Source organism: Budorcas taxicolor, chromosome 19, assembly GCF_023091745.1.
Source record: "Budorcas taxicolor isolate Tak-1 chromosome 19, Takin1.1, whole genome shotgun sequence".
Lineage (NCBI taxonomy): Eukaryota > Metazoa > Chordata > Mammalia > Artiodactyla > Bovidae > Budorcas > Budorcas taxicolor.
In genome coordinates this window covers 13,525,742-13,543,629 of record NC_068928.1, presented here as the reverse complement: position 1 = coordinate 13,543,629, position 17,888 = coordinate 13,525,742, and the positions used below count along the sequence as shown (strand labels likewise).

The following is a 17,888-nucleotide window of genomic DNA, read 5'->3' as shown; positions in this document are numbered from 1 at the left end:
CGTTTTCTTGGGTCTGTGTAGTCATTTATCACGCTTCCATCTATCTTTCAAGAAAATTATCTTGCTGTTGTCTCCCCTGACTTTTTTGGGGGGCGGGGAAGAAAGGGGTGACTTTCTTTGGCTTATGCTTTAAAAATTTTTTCTTTCCTTTTGCTTTAATGGGATTTTTAGGCAGGATCAAAAGTGGATATACATTCAACTTACCATCCTTATCCAGAAGTTTGGCAAGTCTTCTTTAAAGATTTCTTGAGAGGTGCAGAAATTTACACCAGCTTCCTCCTTGATAAATATTCTAAATCCCTAGACTGAGAAATGAAGACTAGGACAGATAAGTACACTGTATTATTTTCTCTATTATATCCTAAAGAGATACGTTCCTGTTTACCAAAACCAAACAAAACAAAACAACCCCACCCCCCCACCAAACAAACAAACAACAACCCCAAAGTCTCCAGCTGGCTCTTGAAGGAAGTGGCCTCAAATTCTTGCAGCCATGCAGATGTGCTGCATGCTAAGTCATTTCAGTTGTGTCCGACTCTGTGTGACCCCCTGGGTTGTAGCCCACGAGGCTCCTCTGCCCATGGGATTCTCCAGGCAAGAATACTGCGTTAGTTGCCACTTCCTACTCCAGGGGATCTGCCTGACTCAGGGATTGAACCCGTGTCTCTTGTGTCTCCTGCATTGGCAGGTGGGTTCTTTACCACTAGCACCACTTGGGAGGGGCATTCAGATGTAGTATTTCTCATAAATCATGTTCTTCCTAGGTCTTTATTCAGTGGTTTCTTCTGCATGGAGTTCCTTCCTTTGTCCCCCTGCTTGATTTCCTTTCTAGTTAATCCTAGCTAATGCCTTCCCATTCCAGGAAGCCTTCTTTGATCCCTGCCCTCATCATTATCACCTCCAGGTTTGTGTTTCCTCACCTTCTCTTGTGTTCCCACACCTAACAACTGTTATACTACTGTAATTGTTTATTTAGGTGTCCACAGCCACTTCGCCAAGGACCAAATCTTATTTTTCTTTGAATATACTGTCATTTATCTCACTAGTTGGAACACAAGTGCTTGTCATTTTAAAATTCAGATCTTGCAGGAAAATAAAATGTGGCTTAAAAAAAACTGTATAGGGACTTCTGTGGTGGTCCAGCGGTTAAGAATCTGCCTTGCAATGCAGAGGACACAAGTTCGATCCCTGGTTGGGGAGCTAAGATCCTGTATGCTGCAGAGCAGCTAAGCCTGAGTACCACAGCTACTGAGCCTGCACTCAGGAGCCCATGAGCCGCAGCTGCTGAAGCCTGTGCCCCACAACTGAAGCCTCTGTGCGCGGCAGCGAAAATCCCGAGTGCTGCAACTAAGACCTGACCCAGCCAAATAAGTAAATCAGTTAATTAAAAAAGAACTGTGTAACCCTCATGGATATTGAATTAATACCAAAATCCTTCTATGTGCTAAGTCTTGTCTGACTCTCAGTGACCCCATAGACCGTAGCCCACCAGGCTCCTCTGTCCTTGGGATTTTCCAGGCAAGGATACTGGAGTGAAGAGTTCAATAGAATGATAAAAATGACCAGGAAAATTCAGTAATTGTTTTTGATTAAAAATTCAGTGAAGTTACTATGGCTTAAAAGGGCAAGGATATGCTGTGTTAGCTTGGATATTTTTACCAGTCACTGAAAACTAATTGCTGCCTCTTTATTAGAATTGCTGGGAAAATACAGTGTCATTTGAGTTCAAGAACATGTTTCATAAGTTTGGCAAAGTCTGTTCTATTTTATTTAGAGAAATGTCTAAATAAGTGTATTAGCTATAGTTAGCTTTACCTCATTTTTCTCAGGGACATAGGGTACAGTTTGGGAGCCTTCTGCAAATATTTTCAGGTCCCCAAATAAAAATTCAAGAATATCGACAGGTGAGCTTTGAATGACAGGGGTTTGGACTGCATGGGTCCACTTATGTGTGGAGTGTTTTCAGTAGTAAATACTGTAATTACTATGGGAACCAAGGTTGGTCACATCTGTGGATGCTGAATCTTGGATTTGGAGGAACTGCATATATTATAGAGGGCACCCTCCAAGTGATACCCCACTGTTTGACTGTGCGGAGGATTGGCACCCCTAACCCCCGCTGTTGTTCAAGAGTCAACTATATGTATTTTTAAATAAAAGAAAATTTGACCTTGCTAACGTTTGATATAATGAAGTATTTATTTGGCCAAGTAGAATGTTCTACAGCTCTGTTTGGGGAAAGGCCTTCCTTTAGAGGTGATAAGACAACCGCTGTATAAGCCTTCTCGAGGGCTCAACTCCATTCTTTGACTACTTAGAGAAGAAAGTCTAAGCCTATTTCATGGCAAGGCTTTAGGGTTCCCAAACTTGCGTGCAAGCAGAATTTGGGTGAGCATGAATTTTTGTCAGAAAAAGGTCCTTAGCTTTTATCTGGATTCTGGTAGTGTCTTGACTTAGGAAACTTTAAGAGCCACGGGTTTAGGTACTTCCCCCACGGCATTTGCTAGAGAGGATAAAGTGGAGGGGGCAGTTTGAAGATTAATTGTGACTTTAAGATTTAACTTTTGGGGGAATTCCCTGGAGGTCCAGTGGTTAGGACTCAGGGTTTTCACTGAGGACGTGGGTTCAATCCCTGGCCAGGGAAATAAGATCTTGCAAGCCAGGAGGTGTGGCCAAAAAAAAAAAAGGACTTAACTTTTTGGGCACAACCATAATAAGGTGTTGTTAACATTATGAAATATATGTAATTGATACAAAAATTTACAAACAGTATTTATCCTTATAGTGTGGTGCACTGTTAACCATTTCTTTTTAAAAAATACTTCTTTTTCTTATCTTGTAATATATATTGTTTGGCTGCATCAGGTCTTAGTTGGGGCATGCAGGACCTTTTGTTATGTCTTGTGGATCCAGGGGGGCGCAGATTCTGTGGTTGCAGCGCCTAGTCTTCGTTGCGGAGCTGCGGTGCTGGGGCTTAGTTGCTCCTTGGCATGTGGGGTCTTAGTTCCCTGACCAGGAATCGAATCCCCTGCATTGCAAGGTGGACTCCTAACCACTGGACCACCAGGGAAGTCCCAACATTTTCTGTGCCACTTGATCTTTAAAATGTTGTTTGTAACTCACTACGGTAACGCCTTAGTATTCTGCCTGTTGGTTAACGTGTATTAGAAACACAGTGGTCTAGTGCTTCACTGTTTGTAAAAGCCTTGCCTGTTCTCTCAGTCCTCACAGCAGTCCCACGTGACTTCTTTTTATTTTCACAGGTGAGGTGACTCGGAGATGTTTAGTGACTGGTTCGGTGCACTGCCAGTATGTGGTAGGGCGAGGGTGTTATCTTGGCCCTTGGTTTTGACTCCTTTGTTTACATTCCATCCAGCCTTACATACTTTTTCCTGCCTGTTTTCACTGCCTCCTTTGCCATAATTGTAGGGAATAATACTAGCTCAGACTACACAGTCGGCTGCATCCTAACTTGACACTGTCCCCAGTCCTGTTGCTTGTCATTTGGGGTCCTCTCCTTGAGCTTCGGGATTTTCCTATCTGTATAAAGAGGTTCTTTCCTTCTTTTCTCTTGTGTACTCTAGAGCAATGATTTTCAAGCCTAGATTTATTTACTTACTTGATAATTTTTTTAAATTGATTTTTGGCTGTGCTGGATCGCCACTGCTGTGCAAGGGCTTTCTCTAGTGATGGAGAGTGGGGGCTCCTCTCCAGCTGCCGTGCACAGGCTTCTCATTGCGGCGGCTTCTCTTGTTGCAGGAGCAGAGGATTCAGGGCATGCAGGCTTTCGTAGTTGGGGCTCACAGGCCTAGTTGCCCCAAGGCGTGTGGGTCCTTCCCAGACCAGGGATGGAATCCGTGTCCCCTGCATTGCAAGGTGTACTCTTAACCTCAGGACCACCAGGAAAGCCCCAAGCTGATTTATAAGAGGTTCAGTCGATCGTGGAACTTCATATTCAGATTTCTGGTTCTCTAGCGGGGATTCTGGTTCAGAAGATCTGAAATGGAGTTTAGACATTATATATATATATATATATTTTTTTTTTGGTTTGTTTTTTAAATAGTTTTTTAAATTGAAGTATAGTTGATGTTCAATATTATATACAATGTTATATATAGGTGTACAATAGAGTCAACAATTTTTAAAGGTTATACTTCATTTACAGTTACTATAAAATATTGGTTATAGTCCCTGTGTTATACAATATATCCTTGTGGCTTATTTTATACAAAATAGTTTGTACCTCTTAATCCCCTACCCCTTTATTGTTCCTCGCCACCTTCTCTCTCCCTACCGGTAATCACTAGTCTTTTCGCTGTATGTGTGAATATGCCTTTTTGTTGTTGTTGTTGTTATATTCACTTCCTAGTTTGTTGTATTTTTTAGATTCCACATGTAACTGATATCATACAATATCTGCCATTCTCTGCCTGACTTATTTCACTTCAGTTCAGTTCAGTTCAGTTGCTCAGTCGTGTCCGACTCTTTGCAACCCCAGGAATCGCAGCACGCCAGGCCTCCCTGTCCATCACCAACTCCCGGAGTTCACTCAGATTCACGTTCATCGAGTCCGTGATGCCATCCAGCCATCTCATCCTCTGTCGTCCCCTTCTCCTCCTGCCCACAATCCCTCCCAGCATCAGAGTCTTTTCCAATGAGTCAACTCTTCGCATGAGGTGGCCAAAGTACTGGAGTTTCAGCCTTAGCATCATTCCTTCCAAAGAAATCCCAGGGTTGATTTCCTTCAGAATGGACTGGTTGGATCTCCTTGCAGTCCCAGGGACTCTCAAGAGTCTTCTCCAACACCACACTTAATACACTCCAAATCCATCTGTGTTATTGCAAATGGCAAAATTTCATTTTTTATGGCTAATATTCCATTGTATAAATATACCCCATCTTGATCCATTTATTTGTTAAAAAAAAAACTCCACAGGTGATTGTTACATGTAGTCAAAGTTGAGAATTTCTACCCTGAAGATATAATTGTTGGGCAAAGAAGGAAACTGAGTATTTGGGAAATAGCTAGAGATTCTTGGCTCCCTTAGTTTAGGGACTTAATAATTAGAGACCTGTCCTCTCCTTGGCTCCTAACCTTTGTGGACACATAATCAGAGCCTGAGTGAATTGTGGAGAATCTAGTGGTTCTCTTGTCCCCGCTGCCTCCTTTTTGATGAAATATTGGAAGTCATAGGGTCAGAATATGTCCATCAAGACACACAATTGGAAAAGGCACCTTGTGGAATGGTAAGCTTGGATTACTGTTTAATACTTTTCATGAATAATAAAGTCTTTGAATGTATAATGCTTTTGATTTACAGATTTAAACAGTCAACTGAACTTTGAACTTAAAGTTAATAAATAGTATATTTGACCAGAAAAATGATACTTTGAGTATTTAGTTTTGTACTAAGATGAACAAAACAGCAATTGATAAAATTTGAGTTTCTTAAAAAAAAACAACAAAAAACACTTCAAATCTCTCTCTTTCTCTCTTTAGTTCTTTTTGGAAGTGGATATCTGCTCAGACAATAAGAATTATAAGAGGTCAGTTACAAATAATGCTCTTTCATGTGTACAGTGTGATAAAAGTTTTATGTTCATGTGCTGAAATAAGAATTGCAGACTTTCATGTTAAAAGTTGTCTCCCACAGAAGAATATAAGCAGATTGAGAGGGGGTAGCCTGAAGTGGGTGAGACTGTAGGAATCCACCACCTTTTCTCCTCAGTTCTGGTTGGAATCGGTGGAAATGGGACGGCGGTGGAGTAGCTTCTAGAGTGTCTGGCAGCTACTCAGTGATTTTCCATACACTTTTGTAGGCTTGTCGCCTGGGAATACCACTCAGGTAGAGTTGCCAGTTGGTGGACAGGCTTTTAAGCTGTTGACTCCTAGCTGCTTTCAGTGTCTGGAACCTATAGGGAAGGCTGTCTTCATGTTCATAGCTTGGAAAGAACAATTTGAAGTTGACCATATGGAGCCTTTCATTTATGTAGTCCTTTCTTTTTCTTCTCCCTTGGAATCAGAGAATTGGTCCTTTCTCAATAGGATGGGGGGTATGTGTGTGTGTGTTCAGTTATCTAATTTTGCTTAGACTATAAACTAGAATCTGTTCCTGAGTGCCTTACTTATTTCTCTTGTGAAGAAGGCAACTATCGTTTTCTTTGTTAGTTGAGATGGAATTTGGAAAATTTTTTGGGGGGGGAAATTTTTTTTAATCTAGTATTTTTAAGCTTGATTAGTCACTGCTCTAAAAATATGAAAGAAGCAGCCTTTTTGCTGCTGTACCTGTTAGTGTTCTTCAGAGTGGTAAATCTGTTACAGTTTTTCCCTCTCTCCTTCTCTCCCTTTCCCCCTTATATCTTTTTTTTTCCTCTTTTTAATGACTTGGTTTTTTTTTTGAAAACCAAGCATTCTGGAAATGAGCCTCTTTATAAAATTGGAGATATTAAATTTTTTTTTAAGAAAGAAACCTGATATTCTGAAGGAGAAATGTATAGGGAATTTATTTATTTTATTTTTGGCCATACTGCACAGCATGAGGGATCTTGGTTCCCAGACCAGGGATCGAACTTGGGCTTCTTGAAGTGGAAGCATGGAAGTCCCCTGTATAGTGAATTTAGACATCAAGTTTTTCCTGTCACATGATGCTTTTATATTAATATTTGATTCCAGTTTTTAAAATGAAAAATTAAGTAATCCCCAGCTCACTTTTAGGAAATGTCTACAAGTAATTTCTAGCATTCCTGCCAGATTTTTATTATTGTTCCATTCTTCTAGCACAGTGGTTTTCAAATTTCAGGACTTGTTAAAAAATGGATTACTGTGCCCTGACACGTAGGTTTCGGTACGGTCAGCTAGTCCGTGGCAGAGCCCTGGTGACGTGGTTGCTGTGGCTGCTGCCGTGGTCCAGCAACCACACGTGGAGAACCACTGCTCTACCATTTGCAGATCCTGTTTGGTTTTTGTAAAAGAATAAGCTCTGATTCATAACTTACACAAAGCTGATGGTGCCTGTGTGGTTTTAACATATTTAGTGATGATTCTCAAATATTTTAAAATCTTGATGTTTTATTATGTAATGTCGAAGAACACTTTTATATATCAAAGTGGTTTATAGCATATGAAGTTGTTAATAATAAGTTTATTATTGTAACTTTCTTAGAGCATCTCAGTATCAGAACTGGGAATCATTTCTCTCAGTTAGAATTGTTGGTCAGGCAGTAAAGCTGTTCAGTACCAATTTGATGTGTAGTTTTGACTTTTTAAAATAGGATTTTTGAAATGACAGAGTAAATATTATTTCATTTACTTTTGGCTTCTATTATTGTTTTCATCTTTGAGCTATGTTTTGATCTTTGGTAATTAGTTTGTTAGCAGTTGGTAACACCTACTCTTGACTAGTAAGGCCCGGTATTTAGAAAACTTATACCTAATTGAGATAACACTTCTGTAATTGTAATTATAGATTTTAAATTTGGTAGTAGATTCACTTTCTCCCTATCAGTGTCAGCAGTCAGCACATTAGAGCCCCAAACAGAGATTTTGAGGTGAATTTTTAACAGATGTAATTTTAAGAAAAAATTCATGGGAACAAGTAAAGATTTTTTTAAATTAAGAAATACTCATTTGGAATTTGCTTTAAAGCAAACTATATGTGTGTGTGTGTGTAGTGTGTAGTATATATACACATTTAGTTTTCTTTATATATGTGTGTGCATTTATAAATATATTTCACTTATGTATAATAAATATGTATAATTTGTTATATATTATTTCACCTAAGTATAATAAATATATACAGTTACATAAAATTCATAGTCTCTCACAGTGTAATATTTGGAACCAGGTTATAGTTGTATACTTAACTTTAAACACCAAGTTTCAAAAGCCCATTGCTGTCCCCAAACCCTTACCCTGCATTCTCTCTAATAAGTGTCAGTGTTAGTCACTCAGTCGTATCCAACTCTTTGCGACGTCACGGTCTATAACCCACCAGGCTTCTCTGTCCATGGATTTCTCCAGGTAAGAATACTGGAGTGGGTAGACATTCACTTCTCCAGGGGACTGCCCCAACCCAGGGATCAAACCCGGGACTCCTGCATTGCAGGCGGACTCTTTCCCCTTGGAGTCGCCGGGGAAGCCCCAATACTAACAGCTGAAATCTCAGTATCACAGCAAGCAGCCTTCACCTGCCTGCAAAGACTTCTCCATTGGTCATTGTTAGTTCCTGGACATCACCAAATTTATAGACATTGGGAATGGCTTACAGTTTTTAGAGAGAATGTTCTTTGAGGGAAAGGGAACTGATTTTAATTTTTTTAGGTGTAGTTCCCATGATCTGAATTTTCTTTTAGAAAGCAAAATTCTTGGGACTTCCCTGGTGGTCCGTGGTTAGGACTCTGTGTTGTCAATGCAGGAGGCTTGATCCCTGGCCCAGGGAACTAGGATCCCACATGCGGTGTAGTATGGGACAAAATTAAAAAAAAAAAAAGAATTAAGAAAAAAATGAAAGCAAAGTCCTTGAAAGAGAATAGCCAAGAACACTAGATCTCAGACTCTGCCTTGCTTCCAGGTGCCAGCTGTGGTGTATTAGGTCTAACTTGTGGCTTTCCTCAGATATAGGTTATTATTCATAACCTGTTTTTCTCACTTATTCTTTGTCTTCTCCATAGCTCTGAGGGCTCGTTTTGAAGGAACAATGGATGAACCTTCTTCCTTGGCCAAACCTCTGGAGCTGAACCAGCACTCCCGATTCATAATTGGCTCTGTGTCTGAAGATAACTCGGAGGATGAGATTAGCAACCTGGTGAAGCTCGACCTGCTGGAGGAGAAGGAGGGCTCTCTGTCACCAGCCTCAGTCAGCTCAGACACGCTCTCTGACTTGGGGATCTCGAGCCTCCAGGATGGTTTGGCCTTACACATGAGGTAAGTCAGAGAAGCTGAATGTTTTTCTTACTGAACCTGTCCTATTGGTTTCACTGATCTTGTTTTAGGAAGAGCAAGGATATTTTGAGTCAAGATTATTTCCCCTTTTTCTACATCACTGGACTTAAAGTTTTGATGAATAAGTGGGAGATGATATATTTTGCCTGAGGTGCAGGTTTTTGAAAGCCTCTTTTCCCAAATGTTTCCTCTCACTGTTCTCTTATTCTTCTTACGAGGGGACTTTCAGCAACAAGACTCAGCAAGTGAGGCTGAGGAATTTCAGTCTCTATTACTTGGACTAACATTGTTGTAACTGTCCAATGACTGATAGGACTTTTGCAGGGATGGGCAAACTGGTAGTAATCTTTCTCTGAACTGCTTTATCATGTCGGGAAGTTATATTCTTTTTTTTTTTTTTAATTTATGTTGGCTGTACAGAGTACGGCTCTGGAGCACAAGCACAGTAGTTGTGGTACACAGGCTTACTTGCCCTTTGGCATGTGGCATCTTTGTTCCCTGACCAGGGATCGAACCCGTGTCCTCTGCATTGCAAGGTGGATTCTCAACCACTGGGTCACCAGCGAAGTCCCAAGGCCAGTCTTTATTGAGGAACAAGGGGTTGTTGTAGAACTCTCCTTTTCCTCTAGAAATGTAGTTCTCTGGGTGTAATTGAGAATGTCCATAAATAGTATCACTACATTATTCTTATTTATTGATGTTTGCTTGTGCAACCAACATGTGACCTTGTGCTCATTTGCTTTGCATTTCTTGGATGACAGGGTCTGAATTAGTGGTTCTTGGTTTTCACTGTACGTAAGAATCTCTTGGGGAATCTTGGGAAATGAGCCCCATCCCCAGAGATTCTGATTCACTTGATACTGGCTTGGCTTAGAGTTGGGGCATTTCTTTAAGGTATTTGAGTGATTATAACATGCATCCAGGGTTGAGATTATTGGTAAGCTTAGACAAACATAAATTAGGGTGAGTGTTGCTGCTGTTATTATCTTGGTGCTTCCATTATTAATGGCTTGTAAAAGAATTCAGCTCCTTTTCATACACTTGAGAATCAGAATCTGTAGTAAAATCGTATGCTGGATCTGGCTGAATGTGACTGTCCTGTCTTACGGTTATCCCTGGGGATTTGGGGTCCTCGCTTCTGAAAGAGGAAGTAGTGAGTACCAGTGGTCACCCATGTTTGGCTACATGGAGGTCCAAAGAAAAGAGTTATGAAAGTTAATGATGTTTTACTTCACAGATTCCCAAAACTTCAGTGAACCAGAGAGAGAATTTAGACTAATGCCTTTTGTTTAAATAGATGATAAAATTGAGGACTGAAGAGGGAAAAGAACTTGCCTAAATAGGTAAAAACGGGAATTCAAAGTTAGATGCCCTGATTCCATATCAGTAACTTGTCTCCTCTACTTCCCTGACCATGCAAGTGTTCTAATTATATAGTTCCCACAAAGCTAGTTTTTAGGAGCTAGTGAGTAGAATATTATATCTAATCTCTGGGCTAAAAAAAGAGGAATGAAAGTCAGTATTTAGTGGCAGGGAAAGGAGGTCAGGTCTTTATCTTTATGTAAACATTTTTTCTTACTTAATTTTCACTTAATGATTGGCCTGAAGGCTAATACTGGTGGATGGCATCTTCCTCCCCGAGGTCATTTGTAGATGTGTAGGGGTTGTGACTCATGGGGTTACTTGCATTTGGAAGACAGAACCAAAGATTCTAAACCTTCTGCCGTGTCCTGGATAATCACACACAACACACTGAGGATGGTTCTCATAATGTCATATTGCTCCTGTTGAGAAACACCGGGAGAAATCTTCACAGCATCTTGAGAAATTTGTCCAGTTTGAGGCCGAGTGAAGCAGACTATCCATTTATTGGGTTAGGAAATTGTGAGTTTGGCAATGGTGAGATAAATACCGTTGTAAGATATTCAGCTGATGATATTACAAGGCAGTTTATGGTTGCCGAACCATTCCCAAAGTTGATGATTCTTACTGCAAAGACTGTGTAGTCAATGATATGAGTGCCTAATAATTTTTTGCATGCCTTGCCATTGCAAAACTCATGCCTGTAGCTCGTGGAGGAACCATGAATTGAAGTGTGATCAGCAGCCTGGGAAGGAGACAGTGCCAGTTCCTGCTTGTTTCTGAGATAGCTAATGTTCCAAGTAGAGCACAGGTTCTCCGTTGATACATTTAAGTCACTTGGGGTAACTTAAGTTGATCCAGATTCACTTTATATATTAGAAAGACTCTGTTCTGCCATCTGCCACCAATTAAGTACGTGATCGCAGGTAATTTGTGTTACCTCTTTGGACTCATATTCCTAAGCTGTGAAAATGATGACATTGATTCAGATACTCCTTTTCACCCTTTGAACCCAAGGTTAAATAAAGACTGGCTGAGTTTAGGATTAGCTCCCAGAATGAATAGCGTAATCTTTCACAGGTGATATAGATTGAAGAGGCAGGTACATTCTCAGAAGACACTCATTGGCAGTCATCTAAAGCCCAGTGAAATACCTGCCATAGTATAGAATGAGAGTGGGCCCCTCTTTCAAGTTAGGGCTTGATTTTAGGTGCTCAGTGAGAAGGCTGGTGGGTGTGATGAATGGGTAGGCAGGAAAAGGAAACAGACTTTCCCAGAGTTGGAGATGATTTGCATCACATATTCTCTAGTGAAAGACTGGATAAATCACTCTCTAAGCAGACATTTGAAAGTAATACCCTTAGAAAGTAATTATAGCTTGGTGGGTCTATATAGACCTCATGGTAGATAACTGTGCGTTGGAGAGAAGATGAGCTAGGCTATGTGACCTGTATATCAGCTAGGTTGCTCTATTTCTGAACCTCATTAATAGTATTGGACATTTGAGGAGAAAGACCATTAAAGACTGAACATAGGTGTCTCAATTTTGATACCTAATGTATGGTTTGGTGGCATTTAACAGAGGCTCCTGGTTGTATGGATATTGGCATTTTATCTGCTGCTTGTGAAATGCTACTAGAGGTCAGACTGTTCTGCCTACTTACAATGCTATGCAAATCCGGATTACTCCACCTATCACACTGTCAACCAAACAAAGATTGCAGTCAGTTTTGTCAACTAGTATACTGGTTGAAGTCCAGTTGGAAGAAGATAAGCCCCACGGTTGCATCTTTTACCTCTTAAGGTACTTTGATTTCTTTCCTTCTTTGTGCCAGATCTTGTTTGTAGCATGCAGGATCTTTCAGTTGCAGTGTGTGGGATTTCTAGTTGTCGCATGTGGAATCTAGTTCTCTGACCCAAGGATAGAACTAGGGCCCCCAGCATTGGGAGAGCAGAGTCTTAGCCACTGGGCCACCAGGGAAGTGCCGGTATTGTGATTTCTTTAAACCTTTTTTTATCCTATAATTCATGTGTTTGAAACGCCATCTTAATTGTCTCTTAAACTTCTTAAAATGTTTATTCCAAATGTCAAATGGCCAACAGTTTATCTATATGAATCAAACCTAATATGTGCTCTTGCCTGGGTTTAAGACAGTAGTTGGTGCTATGGAAGAAGGGGAGAGTCATTAAATTCACTCAGGAAGGTCTCCTTGAAGGTGAGTTATATTCGTTATCACCTTTATGGTCTAGAAAGAAAAGAACTTTACCAGTATCTTAGAAAATTTAGAACTCACATGTGAGATTGCCTATAACATGTTTGACTCTTCAGAAGCATTAAACTAGAGAGTTTTGAAGCTTTTTTTTTTTTTTTAACTTATTTATTTTTGGCTGCCTAGGGTCTCAGTTGTGGCACGCAGGTTTAGTTGGCCAGTGGCCTGTGGGATCTTGGTTCCCCTTCCAGGGATCGAATCATCGCGTGCTTGACTATTACATGTCGAACTCTCTGACATACTTTACGTGGGGTGTCACAATTAATCTCCATGAGCCAAATAATGTTACTTTTATGACCCACCATGTAGGGTGGGGAATTGAGACACAGGTTAAGTAACATGCCGGAGGTCACAGAGCACATTGTGTATGGAATTCAGTCAGAGCTCATACTGTTAGCCACTAGACCTAACTCACACCTTGGGTGTCATAGATATGTTGGTGTTCTCTGAGCAGTTTTCCTCTGATTAAATGTCAGCCTTATTTAAAAGAGACAGAAGTTGGAAATATATACACATATATATGTATTTGATATTTATTTATTTGTGGCTCACTGGCTCTTCGTTTCTGTGCCCAGGCTTTCTCTAGTTGCAGCGAGCAGGGGCTCCTCTTTGCTGTGCTGCACTGACTTCTCATTATAGTGACTTCTGTTGCAGAGCACGTGCTCTAGAGTGCTGACTCAGTAGTTATAGCACATGAGCTTAGTTGCTCCATGACACATGGGATCTTAGTTCCCAGACCAGGGATTGAACACCTGTCCCCTGCCCTGCAAGGCAGATTCTTAACCCCTGGACAGCCAGGGAAGTCCTAGAAAAAAAATATTTTCAAAGAATGCTTTATCAAAGAAGCAGTAAGAAAAATTAAAAACAAAATACAAGAAAGCAAAAATAAATCCTTGTTTATCCATCACCCAGAGATAACTCCTGCTCACACCCTGTTGTATAGTCTTCTGAGTCCTTATCTGTGCACGTGGGCACATTGCATTTCTCACTATTGAAATGAGATCATCCAGTACACACTGTTTGACAATCTCTGTTTTTGTCAAAAGTTTCCACTTTTGTATTTCAATATATTTTCATCTCATCTCATATGTACGTCATATTAAAGTTTCTTCAGTTGACTCCAAAATCCTGGTTCATCCAAACTGGTACCCAGTCTAGGACCATGCATGTGTGTGTGTGCACGCACTAAGTCACTTCAGTTGTGTCTGACTTTTTTGTGACCCTATGGATTGTAGCCCGCCAGGCTTCTCTGTCCATGGATTCTTCAGGCAAGAATATTAGAGTGGGTTGCCTGCCCTCCTCCAGGAGGGGATCTTCTTGACCCAGGGATTGAACCAGTGTCTCTGCATCGATAGGCGGGTTCTTTACCACTAGCGCCCCCTGGGAAGCCCCTATGACCATACATTGTATATTGTATTCCTTAAATTTCTTAATCTATCTTGTTACCCTCCCTGCTTTTTGGAGACAGTGATTAGTGACTTGTTGAAAAAGAAGATAGCAAATTATCAGAATACATTATAACATTAGGATCTCTTAGGTGCTTCAGTAGGCTTTCTTTTCCCACATGCCCCTTAATTGGTGGTCTTCTGCAAGGCTTTCTGGCTTCAGCCCTCTTCTTTTTTTTTTTTGGTAACTTTTTATTTTATATTGAAGTATAGCCATTTAACAATGTGATAGTTTCGGGTGAACAACAAAGGGACTCAGCCGTAATATACATGAATCCTCCCTCCCCCAAACTCCCCTTCCTTCCAGGCTTCCACATAACATTGAGCAGAGTCCCCTGTGCCCTACCAACAGTAGGTCCTTGTTGGTTATCCATTTTAAACATTGCAGTGTGTACATGTTGGTCCCAAACTCCCTAAATAGCCCTGACCCCCATTTTTCCCCCATGCCTGCTGTAAACCCCTGTTCTTATACTACATCCTCTCCCTAGGGCTGTCTTAATTAATGGCATAGCCATTTCTCTGGTCTTCCAAGCTATCCCTCATTCCTAATTACATATTCTTTTTCACACTATCCCCTAATAATTTTTTAAAAATTTATTTATTGTTTAATTGAAGGATAATTGCTTTACAGAATTTTGCTGTTTCCTGTCAAACAGCCCCTAATAATTCTTGAATCCATCCCCTTCTTTCCATTGTTACTGCCATCGCTCTTGTTCTTATTTCTTATGACAGTAGTGTTTTGGCTTTTTCTTCGGTCTCTTTCCCCCTTCAGTGGAAGTGCCACACGGTCACTGCGATCTTTCTGATGTAAACTGATTATCTCACAGCACTATTCACTGGGTCCCTGTTACGTATGACTTTATAGCCACACATTGGGCCGGGGTCCTAATGTTATTTGTAATATGACAGCTATAATCATTATTACGGCGGGCTTAATGAGATCTGTTATGTCTCAGAGATGTTTGAACTAGGTTTTGAAGGATGAACATAAAACAGACAAGCTAACAGGTAGGTTTGTGTGTAGGAGGAAGGGTAGAGATGGTGGGGTTGACAACGTGTGTAAAGGTACCAGATTGTGGAAACATCTAGCATGTTCAGGCAGTTATAAGACATTGAGTAGTACTGGAATATAAGGGGGACAGGGTGGTTAGTGCAATGGAAGAAGAGGTTGGTAAGACAGAGGTCAGATCAATAAGGATCGTGTATGTCACACTAAGACATGTGCAAAATGGAACACAGTATTGAGGTTTGACTGTGAAATAGAATCACGTGCAGAGCTTTAAAGAAACAGGGATTCCTGAGCCCTGTCCCAGACTAATTAAGTTACAGTCTCTGGTCTTCTGCTACTCTCCAGGTGAGTCTGATCTGAAACCTGAGCTGAGAACTACTTTCTCAGAGTTTAGAGCAATGCCGGGGGTATAGTATATGCTTAATAAAGTTTGTTGCATTGAAATTAAAGTTGTGCAAGTAGATTGGATCATTATGAGGAAGAGGAGATCGGCAGAAGGGAAATGTATCTTAAGGAACTGTCTACCTTTTGATGAGAGGAGGAGGAAAAAGGGGACAAGGAAATGATTAGTGAGGTAGAAGGAGAACCATGGGGAAGATCATTTAAAGGTAGAAGACGTAGCGTGAAGTGGTGAATGGTGATGGAAGCTGGAGAGAAAGCACCAGGGAGTGAGTTGGAGAGCTTGAGATGAACAGCTTTAGCAGATGGCAAGAGATTAAGTGGTGAACAAATGGTGAAAGAGCAGGAATTTCAACAGTTCAGCTCTTACGAAGTCGATGGCAAGGAAGAGAAGACAGCAGTTACTCGAGGGCATCATCGAATCTGCTCGCTTGCCTGCCCTCCCACTGGAGTCCTCCCACTATCTCCCCTCTCCCTCTCTTTCCTTCTCCTGCCCCAACCCTCTCTCAGGTTTTCTTGTTGGAATGCTCTTCCCCTGACTGTTGAAATTCCTTTCACACTTTGGAGACTTTAAGTTTCAAGGTTCTTCTCAAGCGCTGCCTGGGCTGTGAAATTCTTCTTGTTCTTTCTCCTATTTTGATATTCTCTTCTGGTAATTTGGCCTTCCAGTTTCTATACATGTCAGTTGAGTTTTTCGATTGCATTATTTTTCTGTATTCTTGATGATTTTTTGCCTAATTGTTCTCTGTTGCTGAAAGAAGAATATTAATTAATCTCACTGCCGGAATCCTATAAATCAGTAAGAAAAAGATGTTTCAATGTCTTTTGAAGACATTTCAATCCAATAGAAATATAGGGAAAAGACTTGAACTTCAGAAAAGAAGATACCCAGCCGGCAAATAAGCTTATGAAAAGGTGTTTAATATTATCGGTCATCTGGGATTTGCAAATTAGAAATCACAGTGAATTAATTGCCATCCCAAAAGGCCAAAATTAAAAAACTGACAATGTCAAGTGTTAGCAAGGGTGTGAGATACATGTATGTATGTGAAAGTCTCACACATAGCTGATGGAAATAAAAGTGGGCACAACCACTTTGGGGTAGTATCTTTTACAGTAAACATACATATTCTATCAATAAGCAAAGCCATTCCTGGCTATTTGTCCAAAAGAAATGAGTGCATTTGTCCACCAGAAACCAAGTACAAGTCTAATCAAAATTTGTAAGTAACACGGATGTCCATCAATTGAATGAATAGATAAATCATGCAGTAGTCACTCAGTGTCCTGTTAGACACAGTGAAACCCAAGTACTGCTATGCCACATCATGGGTGGATTTCATGAGCATAATGTTGATCAGATACATGCAGTAGGACAGCATACATATGAAGTTCAGAAGTAGGCAAAACTGATTGATGGTGATAGCATTCAGAATAGTGTTTACACTGGGGAAGATGTTGACTGGGAAGAAAGCACACTGGATCCTTCTGAGACTCTGAAAATGACCTGTACCCTAATGGAGTGGTTGGTTATGTGTGTATATGTATGTGAAATTAACTAAATGTGTTATTAAGACTTTGGCACTTTATTCTGTGACGTTACATTTCAAGAGTAAATAAAACAAGCAGGACTTCCAGCTGTAACTGAGTGAGGAGATGAACAAATCCTTAACACCAAAAAGCAGCTCTAAAGCTTGACAAAACCATTTCAGCCTTCAGATCAACTGTAAAGCATACAACAGTCTGAGAAAAGTTTATGTTTGAAAAGCTGCTGAAATTCCATAAGAACAGTAGGCGTCTGTGGTGTTTTTGCCAGGAGTATTCCTAGTCCCTGCCCTCAGCTTGGTTGGCATGGAGGTTTTGCTGCTGTGGGTGTGCCCTGAGGATGGGTGTTGGTGTTGCTGCAGTTGAAGGGAGCATATTCCTTTTGAGTAGTAGGTGGTACCCTGCTGTCAGTGACGATCCCTGCAGCAGAAGAGAGAGGGAGGCCACCGGCTCTCCTAGCTTGAGGTGTGTTTGTGGTTGGGATAAGCATATTGCTGGTTGAAGCTGCATGCCTGCACAGAGTAGGCGTGATAAGGCTCAGCAGAAAGCGGAAGCCAGGCTGTAACTTGAAAATGTCCTGAACTTTGAATGTGCTACTCTACTGCATACACGGGCACATGGACAGGATGCAAAAGCCTTACTTACTGGCTTCAGGTGTTTGCGTGTAACCACTGCCTAAACACTGACTGATTAAGTTTTACAAGTAGAGAAGTAATCCCTAGAAAGGAGGTTCAAACATAAAAACATGCACAAAATGAATGGAGACAGTAACGACTACACATTTGAGAGAGGCAGATCTCACAGATTTAGCCCAGGCAAATTATTAAACCAAGAAAGAAAAACCAGTGAGCAAACATTAGTAACAGCAGCAGTCTTCATGGGTGAAAGAAATCAGAATCCATACTTGCTACAAT

General features: G+C 40.7%; 1 protein-coding gene across 2 annotated transcripts in view; it reads left to right on the top strand.

Annotated features, from left to right (window-relative positions):
• ACACA (acetyl-CoA carboxylase alpha) overlaps positions 1-17,888 on the top strand; it is a 240,065-nt gene that overhangs the window by 20,361 nt on the left and 201,816 nt on the right. For both annotated transcript variants that reach the window (XM_052657738.1, XM_052657739.1), the window contains exons 2-3: positions 5,501-5,547; positions 8,674-8,926. In XM_052657738.1, the coding sequence (XP_052513698.1) occupies positions 8,700-8,926 (227 nt within the window). In that variant the 5' untranslated portion in view covers positions 5,501-5,547; positions 8,674-8,699. The remainder of the gene's footprint in view (positions 1-5,500; positions 5,548-8,673; positions 8,927-17,888) is intronic.